The sequence below is a fragment of the Saccostrea cucullata genome, unplaced genomic scaffold (assembly GCF_032062105.1).
Source record: "Saccostrea cucullata isolate Sc308-1 unplaced genomic scaffold, CSIRO_AGI_Scuc_v1 ctg472, whole genome shotgun sequence".
Lineage (NCBI taxonomy): Eukaryota > Metazoa > Mollusca > Bivalvia > Ostreida > Ostreidae > Saccostrea > Saccostrea cuccullata.
In genome coordinates, this window is record NW_026928959.1 from 145,935 (window position 1) to 160,637 (window position 14,703).

At 34.7% G+C, this 14,703-nt stretch overlaps 1 protein-coding gene across 2 annotated transcripts; it reads right to left on the bottom strand.

Moving 5' to 3' along the window:
• Positions 1 to 401: 401 nt before the first annotated feature.
• Positions 402 to 14,584, bottom strand: LOC134279408 (glycerol-3-phosphate dehydrogenase [NAD(+)], cytoplasmic-like). Of its 2 annotated transcripts, XM_062761801.1 has the most exons (9): positions 14,430 to 14,584; positions 10,721 to 10,901; positions 10,026 to 10,166; positions 9,335 to 9,476; positions 8,981 to 9,093; positions 8,277 to 8,397; positions 7,988 to 8,097; positions 3,406 to 3,512; positions 402 to 1,060 (listed from the first exon to the last, which is right to left on the bottom strand). In XM_062761801.1, exons 1-9 carry the CDS (start codon positions 14,468 to 14,470, stop codon positions 964 to 966), a joined length of 1,053 nt encoding a protein of 350 aa, XP_062617785.1. In that variant the 5' UTR covers positions 14,471 to 14,584; the 3' UTR covers positions 402 to 963. The 2 variants fall into 2 exon arrangements, with proteins under 2 accessions (XP_062617785.1, XP_062617786.1); XM_062761802.1 differs by lacking the exons at positions 402 to 1,060; positions 3,406 to 3,512 and adding an exon at positions 3,564 to 3,731.
• Positions 14,585 to 14,703: the final 119 nt, after the last annotated feature.

A 14,703-nucleotide genomic window follows, 5' to 3' on the forward strand; every position in this document is an offset into this window, starting at 1 on the left:
CTATAAATGATCAGAGGAACTACAGAGCACTGCCAGTAACTCTCAATAAAGATTCATCATTACATTCTTAGCATATAATTCATTGTCAGTCTTAAAAGTTCAAACGTATTGCAACTAAGACTCATTATGCACATTTACCGTATATACTCGCCTATAAGTTGGTCCGCCTATAAGTCGGTTGTATTTAATAAGCTTGTATTTCAGATGGACTGACCTCATATAATACCATTCTTTTTATAGCTCGCCTATAAGTCGGACACAGAGTTTTGGACCAGAGATTGACTCTCAAAAAACCGACTTATAGGCGAGTATATACGGTAGATTTATATAATCTGAAAACTTAGACTGGGCTACAGAAATTTTACCTTTATATCCAGACTCATACAAACAAAACTTAAAAAGGATGCAGTGATTGCAAAGATAAATGAATTCTCAACACAGTCATTTTACATTCTCATAAATTTTGTTTCTCAAAGAAGATGAGATCAAAATCAAATTTCAACAAAATACATGTAGATGCCATGTTGTAATATTTCATTTACTGTGTATTATTATTAATATAATAACACCCAAAAACATAAAGTACTCAAAAATATCTAAACAAACAGATTGTTTCCTATGTTAATACTAAATAACACTACAAAAGAAACAATCAATATTTACAAGTCATAGAGGTGCACCATTTTATGCTGTAGTAAAATAAAAACATTGCTTGATTATTCAAGAAATAACAATAAATAGATCCTATGTTCCAAACATTAAGTAAACATGGTACATTTTTCCTGATATTCTCCAAGCAGTCATTTGTGGACCAACAGTTGACATGTCATAGGACTGTACTACAGTCTGTACTCTACAGATGTTTACTTGAATGGACAGTTGTGGGTGATTTCTGATGTCTCTCTGTGGCCTTTTTTGACATGTAATTTATTGTACTATAGAAGTCTAGCTATATGGACAGTTTTATAGGTGTTCTGGGTGATTTCTAAGACATGATATAAACTCTTTAGGATCCATTTCTCTGATGCAGATCTTATGAATGGCTGTAAACAGTGGAAATCTGAAAAAGAAAACCATCTTATGATCAGCTGAGTACAATACAAAACAAAAAGATCAAAGGAATGGTTATAAACAGAGAAATCCAAAGAAACAGATCTCTGGAAACTATATGTAATACAGAAAAAAAAACTGAAACACAATTTTTATGACCATTGAAAAAAGGAAACTTTCCATAAGAATAAAGATCTTAAAGTCTGTAAAGATACAAATCTTAATTACAAATCTTAACAAGAGGCCCAGGGGCCACAGCGCTCACCTGAGCACATCAGGCTTGAATTTACTCCACCACCCCCCTCCAGGCATTCATCATCTGAACAAACTAGAATCTACACTACCTGAGGATGATCCCATATAAATATCACAAATCATAGCTTTGAAGTACTTGAAAAGAAGATTTTAAAAGGTTTCCCTATGTAAAACTTGGGTCGGCCATTTTGGCCCCACCCTAGCCCCGGGGGTCATGATTTGAACAAACTTGAATCTACACTACCTGAGGATGATTCCACATGAGTTTCATCTCTCCTGGCCCAGTGGTTCTTGAGAAGAAGATTTTTAAAGATTTTTCTTATATATTCCTATGTAAAACTTGGGTCGGCCATTTTGGCCCCACCCTAGCCCCGGGGGTCATGATTTGAACAAACTTGAATCCACACTACCTGAGGATAATTCCACATGAGTTTCATCTTTCCTGGCCCAGTGGTTCTGGAGAAAAAGATTTTTAAAGATTTTTCCTATATATTCCTATGTAAAACTTGGGTCGGCCATTTTTGCCCCACCCTAGCCCCGGGGGTCATGATTTGAACAAACTTGAATCCACACTACCTGAGGATGATTCCACATGAGTTTCATCTTTCCTGGCCCAGTGGTACTGGAGAAGAAGATTTTTAAAGATTTTTTCCTATATATTCCTATGTAAAACTTGGGTCGGCCATTTTGGCCCCACCCTTGCCTCAGGGGTCATGATTTGAACAAACTTGAATCTACACTACCTGAGGATGATTCCACATGAGTTTCATCTTTCCTTTCCTAGTGGTTCTTGAGAAGAAGATTTTTAAAGATTTTTCCTATATATTCCTATGTAAAACTTGGGTCGGCCATTTTGGCCCCACCCTAGCCCCGGGGGTCATGATTTGAACAAACTTGAATCTACACTACCTGAGGATGATTCCACATGAGTTTCATCTTTCCTGGCCCAGCGGTTCTGGAGAAGAAGATTTTTAAAAAATGCCATAAATTTTTCACAAATTCATAATTATCTCCCCTTGGAAGGGGGCGTGGCCCTTCATTTGAACAAACTTGATTCCCCTTCACCCAAGGATACTTTGTGCCAAGTTTGGTTGAAATTGGCCCAGTGGTTCTTGAGAAGAAGATGAAAATGTGAAAAGTTTACGACGACGACGACGACAGACAACGGACAAATTTTGATCAGAAAAGCTCACTTGAGCCTTCGGCTCAGGTGAGCTAATAATATATAACTCTTAGCTTTGGGCTTTGGAAACCTAACAGATAAAGAGCAAACGCAAACTCCAAAAAACAGGAAATCTTAAAGATCTTAAAAATGGAAATAAACTGTGAAAATGGCAAGGTTGCATAGGGGTAATTTGCAATCAGAAGAACTCTCCTGAATCAACAAAATTTACTTTCAATCAAGAATGATATTATAGATGTATATGATCAATCTCTTTTTACTAATATTCAGTAATTTAATTTTAGTTGAAACACGTCATTTGATTGGTTAAACGGTTTTATCCATTTTGTATAACATAACTTGCCTATGTCACAATGAGTTACGTCAAAAAAATATTACTCCGCTTAATGTTAACTTTTAAAATATGTGATATTTGAAGCCTTTTTCCAAGGGAAAAAATGAAAAAAATTGTCTCATTGTCTATATTGAAATTAAATTATAAGGAATGAAGCTTATTTCAACTTATATTATACGATATAACATACTGTAGACGTACTTTTTTCACGGGGTCATAATTCCGCGGAATCTCAATTTCTGTTTAATCCGCATATAGAAAATTATGCAGATTTCTTAGACTGTTACTTTATGCCTTACATTTATATAAAGTATGCTTGGACAAATTTCCATGGAAATTTAGTGACCGTGTACATATCGTTATTTAATACCACATGGAAACAAGTACTTCTACGGTAACTTGGGGCAGTTTATGCTTTATAAACCGTGAAGCGAATACGATATGTTATATGGTATAACATAAGTTGAAATAAGCTTCATTCCTTAATCAAAAATTAGAAACAGTACTGCAAGCATATAGAAATCAAAGAAAATGACAACTAAACAGTAAGAGAATAAGCAGTTGTTGTCATCTATGAACCTACTTGTCTGTCATATTTTTCTTTTCCAGCATTGTGTAGATTTCCCTGGCTATCAGTGGCCCCTGAAAACTCTGACCCTTCATTATCTCCTTCTCTAACTGTTTTATTGTCTGAAAAAGAATATAACATGACAATATAAAAACTCTGACCCTTCATTATCTCCTTCTCTAACTGTTTTATTGTCTGAAAAAGAATATAACATGACAATATAAAAACTCTGACCCTTCATTATCTCCTTCTCTAGCTGTTTTATTGTCTGAAAAAGAATATAACATCACAATATAAAAACTCTGACCCTTCATTATCTCCTTCTCTAGCTGTTTTATTGTCTGAAAAAGAATATAACATGACAATATAAAAACTCTGACCCTTCATAATCTCCTTCTCTAACTGTTTTATTGTCTGAAAAAGAATATAACATGACAATATCAAAACTCTGACCCTTCATTATCTCCTTCTCTAGTTGTTTAATTGTCTGAAAAACAATATAACATGACAATATAAAAACTCTGACCCTTCATTATCTCCTTCTCTAACTGTTTTATTGTCTGAAAAAGAATATTACATGACAATATAATATAATAATATAGTATGACAATTGTCACTCCAATAAGAATACTAGTACTAGTGCAAAGCTGTTTTATTGTCTGAAAGACACAAACAAAATGTCACTCCAATTAGAATAGTATAGCTGTTTTTTTTGTGGTCTGAAAATGAGTACAAACAAAATGTCACTTCAATAAGAATAGTATAGCTGTTTTATTGTGGTCTGGAAATGAGTACAAACAAAATGTCACTCCAATAAGAATAGTATAGCTGTTTTATTGTGGTCTGGAAATGAGTACAAACAAAATGTCACTCCAATAAGAATAGTATAGCTGTTTTATTGTGAATTGTCAGAAAGAATAGCATCCCATTGTCACACAAATATATTTACTAGATTACATATTTACAATATTCGAATGATTTCTGGTTATTTTTGCTCTTGACGTATAAAATTTCGAATAAAATTAATGAATGAAAATGGAACAAAATGTTTCTCTAATATGGAAGGGAATTACCGCCAAAAGTCTATGTCTCTTGCTTTTATTATTATTCTGCCTACTTCTTTATGCTTTGTTATTATTGTAATTATATGTCACTTTATTGTTTTCTTATTCGTCTTTATTACATTTCACTTTGACTTTTATCCTTCTTCATTTTGCCCTTACTTCTATGTTGCTTTATTCTTGTAAATTCATTTTACTTTTTTTTAATTGATACAGTTTCTTAAATGATTATAACTATAACGAACGTTAACTCAATCACGCAAACAATGAAGCATATTCAATGAAGACGAATACAAGTTGTCCGAATTTAGTGCCGCATTATAACGCTAGGTGGCAGGGGTGTTCGCTAAGAGTGTTGGTAAAATTAGGTAAGTAAACCCGGGCCGGGGTTATTCGAGTTTTTTCAGTTTTCTGCCTTAATACTTTATTAATCAAACTTAAATTTTTAAAAGACATATGTTTGTTATAAGTCCAGGTATGTACCCAATACATGCCATTCCCTCGGAAGTCTCGCTAGATGGTAAGAATTCCCCTGGAAGACTGACTACATAGTGATGCTTCCTTCGGAAGACTATACAGTAGGACCCCCCCGGGGAAGTTTCAATATATAGCTAGTCTTCCGTGGGAAATCTCGCTATAGACACCAGTTCGCCCCCATTCCTAGCAACCCCTCCCCCGAATAGTTTTTTTTAAATCGTAAAACAATGTTTATACATGTATATACTAACGTTTTCAGTTTTTGAAGAAAAGTTATCCGTTCTATCAGGGACCTATATACTATATACTAGGTCCCTGGTTCTGTATGAATAAATATTTAAATAATATCATTTTAATAGTGTTTTATAATTAAATCATTTTAACCATTTAGTTAAACATAGATAATCTTCACGAGTACATATGGATAATGACTCTCTCTCTCTCGCCCCCCCCCCCCCTGGATGCAGTCGCCCGCGTAGCACTGTGGTTACGGCGTCTGCTCTATATAGAGTCACGAAGTACAGTACTAAGGAGTCGACCAATACGTCGTGGGTTCGAATCCCACTATAGGATGTGGAGTTCGGTCCTTTGGATGAGATCTAGACCGTATTATCCGAGGTCCCGTGTCGCAGGAGGTGCTGGCACGAAAAAAAATCCCTCACTGCTCAATGGCTATAAGTGCCGAGTATATAGGACAAATTTGCAGCTCTCCACCGGCAAGAGGTGGCTTCTCCATTTGAGTGAAAAATTTCGAAAAGGAAATTATACAATGTACAAACACACTACCAAAGTCTCAATATATATACTGACTTCCGGGAGGACGACCTCCTATGGGGTAAGTTTCATCGGTAGAGGGGAGGGTGGCCACGAAACATTTTCCTAAACGTAACTTTCTACTACTGGAAAAGTTCAGCGAAAGGCTCGTTGCCCCCATCCCTTACACTTTTTGTTGCAGTACTAATAGTCAATTTATATATTAAAAGTCATGTACTTAGTGGCATATGAGTAAAATTTATTACAGAAAAAAGTTGACGACCCCCCCCCCCCTCTTCACCACCACCAAATAGAATTTTCGAGTTTTAAGTTTTTTTTTTTTAGCTCTCCTGGTTGATGACAAACACGGTGCGTACTAAAGATATTTCTTTCTTTATTGAAAAATGCTATTTTAATATAAACGCAGAAAAAAAGACCGGGGTGTTTCTAGTATGCCTGGGTGCATGTAGTCTGGTTCCGATCTAGAGAATAGGACCCCTTGGAATTAACAAGGTTACTAAAACAAGGAAAAAAAGCTAAAACCCCCCCCCCCCCCCCGCCATGAAATAGAATTTTGACGTTTGAGCAAGTTTAGGTTTTTTTCTTCTTTTCATGCTTGTCAAGAAATTTCTGGGATTGGATTTTTTTGACTGGATTGCCCCCCCCCCCCCTGAAAAAAATTCTGGATCCGCGCCTGCCTACCCATAACGCTCCTCACTCCTTTGCAAAGCCCTGTCTCTAGAATCACGTGCATCAGCAGTTACTATCTGTCGTGAAATAAAGTTCAGTTCAGTGGAAGGTTCTGAAAAACAACCCAATTTATAAGGGTTAACTAGTTTCAAAATCTTTAACATTTTTATAACAATTAAACTGTAATTCAAATATCCAACAAATAACTTTAGTCGACTTATATTTTTCAGGCGAGAGAACAGTGACGTAGCATCATTTTTGAAAGTGGGGAGGGGGGCAACAAGGGAATAAATATTTAAGCTACCCGGCTGAAAACAACTTGACAAGCGCAAAATAAACCCCAGGAAATTGTCCAAACTCCCCCCCCCCACTTTCCATGAACACGATGCAGTAAAGGTATAAAAAGGTGAAAGTGCTGGTATTTGGAAAAAAACTTTGGCACTGGAGTTCGAACCTTCAACCCACCCCCACCCCACCCCACCTCACGAAGTAGGATTTTTGTGTTTGGAAAATAGACATTTCTTTTTTTTTTTTTCTTTCTTTTTTTTTTTTTGCTTGTCAGGTTTTTTTTTGAAGGTCAAAAAAAATCTTACTCTTACCCCCCCCCCCCAAACTTTCAATTAGCTTCCGACGCCAATGAAATCCTATTGTGGGGGCGGGGTGGGTTTTGAGTTAGATTCAACTTCTTCTATAGAATCAAATTTAAATTTTCTTCCTACTATACGTACTACATTTACTTATTTGACCCTTACTCTTACAAAAAGTGGGTCGGCCTTTAAATGAACATATTCAGTATAGTATAAAGTTATGTCTGAAAAAAGAAGCCGCTATTCCTGTGTGCCCAGAGAAAATAAATATGGAGTTTCCATCATTGGATCGGGAGATCGGATCCGGCCTTCAGAAGTTCGATTGATAAAGTATTAAGGCATATTGAAGAATCTCAAATAACCCGACCCGGGTTTGCTTACCTAGTTTTACCAACACTCTTAGCGAACACCACGCCACCTAGCGTTATAATGCCGCACTAAATTTTGACGGTTTGACAACTTCCATTCGTCTTCATTGAATATGCTTCATTGTTAGCGTGATTGAATTAACATTCATAGTATAGATAATGCTAATAATTTATTAAAGAAACTGTTTAAGTTTAAAAGAAAGAAGAATGAATTTACAAGAATAAAGCAACATAGAAGTAAGGGCAAAATGAAGAAGGATAAAAGTCAAAGTGAAATGTAATAAAGACGAATATGAAAACAATAAAGGGACATATAATTACACTAATAACAAAGCATAAAGAAGTAGGCAGAATAAGAATAAAAGCAAGACACATAGACTTTTGGCGGTAATTCCCTTCCATACGCTAACGGATGGTGTCAATGGTGTTCAAATAATTATTTGAATTTTTTTTTAGTTTCTACAGAATAAAATACTGCAAAACTTGGTTATAACGAAGTCACTGGGACCTAAAAAATTACTTTGCTATATCTGTAATTCATTATAACTGTATAAGAAATTCATTAAATTTATATAGCTGGGGATCCAAGATGACTTCGCTATCCGTAAGTTCATACTTAACGAGTTCTGCTGTATATATAATATGTATTCTTAATTAATACCTTGTCTGACTTGATGACAGATTCACCCAGTAATCTGTTTCTCCCTCCGTGACAGGTCGTTACTAAATCTGCAATACCACAGCTCTCAAAGAAGGTGGTCACTTTCATCTCTGTTAAACAGTAGCATAAAAATTAATTTAGGCATTATCTAAACAAACTTGACATATCAATCAAGTTTCTGGGGTATACTGAATATAACAAAATACATGTGATACATAGATATTACCTGGAAAACACTACACATTACCCAAGACACAGTAGACATTATTTTGGAAGTAATAAACATTACCTGGGATGAACATTTCTGTGGCTTTAATCATCTCCATTAGTCCTAGTCTGATCACAGCTGCCTTAGTATTATCTCCATACCCAAGACCATCAACAATACCCGCTCCTATACCGACAATGTTCTGTAAATACAATAATACCCGCTCTTACACTAAAAATGTTCTGTAATTATAACAATACCAGCTCCTATACCAACAATGTTCTGTAAATACAACATGAAATGTGTCAAACAAGAGTACTGTATGAGATTAAAGTTTATACTCAACAATCTCTGCTTCTGTACAAAAATGTTTTAAAACTACAACAAACGATTGACTGAATGTATGTTGTTCTATGTCCCATTGAAGAATTTTCCCCTTATTTAGAGACCTCAACATTTTACCAATGAAGGTCTTTAAACCTAGACCAATGCTCGGCACTCAGGGCCATTGAGCAGTGAGGGTTCTGTATCGTGCCAATAGTAGTTATATATATAACTTTTAATTACAACATTTTAAAGGGTAAGCTTGTGTCATAATATATTTAGGCAAGTTATACCTGTAAGTAATCTTGACGTGTATTATACCTTTAGAACTCCACAAGCCTCTACAGTCTGTCCGTCCTGTACTACAGTTATAAGGTACACTTGTATAATCATACTTTAAGTAGTCTTGTATAGTTATACCTTTAAGTAATCTTGAGGAGTACTTTATATAGTATTTATACCTTTAGAGCTCCACAAGCCTCAACAGTCTGTCTGTCCTGAACTACAGCTATCCTGAAGTATGGCGTCTCAAACAAATCCTTCAGTAGCTGCCCCATCTCTTCATCTTCACAGCCTGTTATCAGAATGTCATCTGAGTCATTAGCAGGCTCCCAACTTATATATTTGTACAGTAAAGTAGTGGACTAAAGAATTGGATGAAAACTTGAAATTTTCTAAGAATTTTTTTTATATTTAATTATATCAGGTTCATGAAATGAAAATAATTTCTAGAAAAAAATACATTTGCGAACCATGAAGGCATATGCTACATGTATGAATCTGTTTGTGTCCTTTGTAACAGCAAGGCACCTTACCAACAGTAGATTCACAAAACTGTTCTTGGGCTACTTCTGTTGCAAGATTCGCCCCACTTAATGCTGCACAGGGAATTCCTAATGCCTCCCCAATCACCTTAGACATGGGAATCACAATTCCATCATCATGAATGGAAAATCCCTGTCATCCAAATAAAAATATACACAAGTATATACTACAGTCATATCTCAAAGATGATGGGGCTGAGAAAAATGTTTAGATATATGAGGCTTCAAGATATTGAGGGTAAAATACTTAAAGAATATGTGGTTAGGACTTCCACATCACTTTGACATATCCATGGTATTCAAGATATAGGAGTTTGAAATCCCAAAGTTCAAATGTATTATATAATCAACTTAATGTGAACTTAAAAGAGAAATTATAGAAACACAGAAATGTAAGTAAAATAATTTTAAATGTATGTGGGAGACCGCAATTTCATTTCAATTCTACTACTAACATAAGCTTTTCACATTATTTTGTATCGATTTTTATCATATAAAATCATGCTTGACTTATCTTTTAATGGAAGGTACTTTTCCTGTTTACATTTAAATTGTGTGTGTGTGTGTGTGTTTTTTTTTTAATTTTAGAGGAAGGGGGGAAGGGTTGCTCAGGGATCTCAAAGTTTGGTGAAAAAGGACCATTTATTAATCAGCCCTATTGCATTTATTGCATTTAACTGACCTTAATGAGTGAAACAGCAACTGCCTTGGGTTTGATTTTGTTTTTCAGCGCACTGCAGATCTTATGGACGTACTGGTGAGGAAGAACAAAGACCAGGATGTCGGCTCCTGACGTGGCCTCTAGTAGATCAGGAATAGCCACCTGACAAACAACAAATATCAAAATCACAAACATCAAGAAAGAAAGCAACTCATAGAAGTATGTCCCTCAATCAACAATTGAATGTAGATAAAATACCAAGTGACAAATCTGAGTAAATTACATGACTGATTAAAGACTCTTGATACTCAATAAAGCTTATGTTATTCCAACTATGGTATTATGTTCAATCATTACGATATTTAGATTTATTTTTTAAAAAAGCTTAAAAACATTTTATGCACATCTTGAAATGTAAAATTTCATATGCATTTCTACTCAACTTTTCTCTAAAATTGAATATAAATCCCACAAATATGTGATTTTACAGTAAGCTAAGAACTACTTTTCTGCGTAACTTGCCTTATTTTCAACAAATACTTGACATTCTCGTGTTCTGTGTCTCTGCTAACTTACCACATTTTCTGGGAGTTTGATGCCTGGTAAATACTTGATATTCTTGTGTTTTGTGTCTTGGCTAACTTACCACATTTTCTGGGACTTTAATGCCTAGTAAATATTTGATATTCTTGTGTTTTGTGTCTTGGCAAACTTACCACATTTTCTGGGAGTTTGATGCCTGGTAAATACTTGACATTCTCATGTTCTGTGTTCACTATTTCTGTCAGCTTTCTACCATCTATCATCTCCTCATACATGTACATCTTAATTTCTGTGTTGAATTTCTCTCCTCTCTCCACCACATTTTTACCCAGGATTTTAGCAATAGCAGAGCCCCTGAAAAATATAGTAAATCCAAGAATTATTCCCATTTTGAATTCATTATAGACAGTGACAATCTAGTGTCTGTGACTCCTTGATCATAGTCCTCCCCTTTCTGCAATCTAATCTTGACTAGCTACATGTACTGTCTTTCCAGTAACAGTGTGTCACTGCTTGATCAAGCAAGATAAAGTTTTGCATGTTAATTAACATATTACTCATCGATTGGATGCTTGATCTCAATGGAAGCAATACTACTTGGCATATGAAATACATAACCCAGCAATACCACTTACAATACTGACCAGTGGTACAGTTTGAATGACTGTTGCAGTGTTTTCCCAAAGAGCCAGCTACTGGCCAAATTGACCACTTTAATTGACAAAAATATCGAATTGAAATTAAAATTTGTTGTAAGGTCCACAGAGATTTTGTTCATAAACCTCAGCCCCTACCCTGTTACAAGTGATCTCTAACCTTTTACTTTGAAATAAAGGGAAAATACTGATTATTGAAGTTCATAAAAAAATCACAATCATGTGGACAGGCATTTTATTAAGAGTGCAACGATAAACTGTTTGTCGGTATACCGCGGTTTATTTTTCCACGGTTCGGTTCACGATACGTGAAACTGATACCACGGTTCGGTTCAATCGGTCCGTAATTAGCCGAAGCGTCCGTTTTGGTTCATCATTTACAATTTCAAAATGGCTTCTGCACGAAACATGAGGTTTTGAAACCACGGCAAATAAAATTGTTTTTCATATTTAATGGGCCGAAGGATGTTATATTGTGTTTAATTAGCATTTGATAAAACTTTTAGTTTTAAGCATATGATGACAAACCTCCTTTTTAACCCAATATGTCATGTATCGTGATAAGATTATATAATACCGTGATAAAAAAATTTTAGGCCTATGTTGCAAAATTTTATGCCATTTAATCATGTTTATGTACTATCATTCCACTACCATATTATTCATCGATTGGATGTTTGTTTTGAATGAAATCAATGCTACTTTACTATATGAACAGATGAAACACGGTATCCAACAATATACACATACCAGCGTTTGAACAAGATTAAACAGGTTGGGACCAATTGCCCAAATGGGATATAATAGTCCGCTTGGGATATAATATCCCAAACAGTTAGGGGCATGATGAAATCAAGTTATTTTCTAAAATAACTTGTTCATGTTACTTCACATATTAATTACTAAACAAAAAAGTAACTCATTTGAGTTAATGCTTAAAAAGTAGAATGCCTATTAGTTTTGCAAAAAAACATTTATATTTTGAGTTTGCTGCTGATTTAAGATGATTTAAGGCTGAGAAAGTTGTAATTATATGTACATGTACTTCTTTTAATGGACTTAACAAACTTAATATCTCCTGAGCAGATATGATGATATTAAAAAATAACATGATATTTTTCAAGTAAAAATAATTCCATTTCATTAACATTTCAGAGGTCAATTACACACCTTCCGCCAATTTTGCCAACATTGAGACTAATTTTCCTAAAATCTTTGGATATTTCTGTACAATCTCTTTGTCTTACATTTTTTGTGCAAAGCTGTAGATTTTTGTGCAAGAGTTTTAAAGTGAGGTGGGTTAAGAATGAAATAATTGAAATAAGTTATAATATGTTGGATTTCAATGTGTTAAATGTTAAAGATAGATTACTTTTACTGTCATGAACCATCCACCGGTACTTAATAACCCAAGCACAGCATGACTAAAGCCTTTCAGATGCCAGGAGATTTACAATAAGCAGAGTATCAATAACAGGAATAAATACTAAGGAAAATTTTCAGGGGAAGATAACCCAAAATGTTGACATTTAATAACTGAAACAAATTATTTAAAAAATAACTTGTTTCCATGATGCCCTTGACTGCCAAATGGGCTATAAATTTACAGTGCAAAAATTGAAAATTTTTATTTTGGCAACAATGTAAATCCGCATCAAAACACTTAAAAAGGAATAACTTTTGGTAAGCAAGTTTTTCTGCAACCCTACCATTTCAATGAGAGAAGTATAATACTTGGCAAATGAACAAATGACATACAAGAAAACTTGTCAACCAAAAGTTATTCCTTTTAATTGTCCTGAATCTGATGCAGATTTATATTTATAGCCAAAATAAAAATTTTCAACTTTTGTACTGTAAATTTACAGCCCATTTGGGATATTATATCCCAAACGGACTATTATATCCCATTTGGGCGATTGGTCCCAACCTGTAAAATGAGGTTGTTCGCCCGATCTACCTGTTCGCAGGAGTCCGTCCACGCAGAGTCCGTTTGCCCAGAATATTTTTCGCCCAATAACTTATTCGCCCTATATGTGGTTCACCCAATACTTATATACTTGTATATATAAATTCATATGTATTAAAAAATAACATACAGGTATGTCATTTTTTCTATTCATTTCCTTTACGAACTTGGGATATTTTTTCTAATTCTGATACGAGGAACAATGGTTATTTAGTCTTATTAGTTTTTGATTTGATTCTAATTTTTTTTAATGACTTAGTGTTTGCACTATAGTTAATCAGATGATTAATATCAATGTTAATTAATTTAGGGGGATGCATCCGTCAGCTGTCCCTATTATTTTAACGAATTGCGCTATGTTTTGAAAACAATTAAAGGACTGAGACATTAATAGGTCCTTTATAGAACTGAACAGCGGATGTTGAAAGGTTTTACCTTTGAAGAATTTCCCTTTGATCTCAAAAAATCTCCAAACAGGTCTGTCAGGTCTTTGTGTGACCATTTGTGACAATATGCATAACGTCTGACGGTCTGTTTTATTTCGAATGTACCAAAATTTTGGAAAGAAATTTGTTAGATTTTATTCTATATTAAATTAGGGTGAACGGACCCTATGCGAACAAGTTTTCACGAGCAATATGCAAACGGGAAATTGGGAGGAAAAAACGGGCTTTGAACAAACATGGAACCTGTTGCTATTTCTACTATAGCTATAATAGCTACCTAGGTAAACCAAAGTAGCTATTTTTACCTACTTTATATATTTTCTGCATTTTGCAACCAAAAGACCGAATGGCGCAACATGGTGAATACCATATTTTTTTGATACAATCACACTAATGATGAATACGACAAAATTTTGGCCAAAAAATGATTACTTCCTGAATCGGCAAATTTACATTTGTTTCTATGCAAAATTGATAATGTACGAAGTCATCATTTTTTAGCCAAATTTTTGTCAAAACAAATCAGTGTGACTGTATGAATGAAATTTTGTGCTCTGACATCAACTTGCATTTGGCCACAAAATTTGAAATTGTAAAAATAGCTACTGTTAGTGTTAAAATACCAGTAGGTGTAGCTAATATACCATTTGAACAAAATAAAACTTTGGACTGGACATGGTAAATTTAATGAAGCCGGCTGCAGTGCTTATCTATCTGTTAATGCACTTTCGTTTTAAAAGATAACTAAACCTGACAAATTTTCTGGGAAATCTTATCTTCTACAGTGAACAGAACTTGCAACACATCTCACCAATTTCCTGAACCGACGATGCTGATTGTTTTCTTTTCCATATCGGATGTCCGATTTCGAGGTCGAAACTCGTCTTCTGCTTCGCATCAGAGTTGAATCGACGCTTTGAAATCCTTTCGGGAAAGTCGCACCTTTTTCATTAAAATGGAGGAAAAAACTGAAGATCCGAATGATATTGGTAGGGCGTACATTGATTGTAAACACAAAATGTAATTAAGAAGAACGAAACGGATTGATATAGTATTCATAATACAAAATTCAGTTTCACTTGAAA

Coding starts and splice junctions, on each gene's coding strand:
- LOC134279408 (XM_062761801.1), bottom strand. CDS start 14,470: ATGGAAAAGAAAACAATCAGCATCGTCGGTTCAGGAAATTG. Junction 9,477..10,025: donor TTGCTGTTTCACTCATTAAG/GTCAGTTAAATG, acceptor TTTGGATGACAG/GGATTTTCCATTCATGATGA. Junction 8,098..8,276: donor CACAGAAATGTTCATCCCAG/GTAATGTTTATT, acceptor ACTGTTTAACAG/AGATGAAAGTGACCACCTTC.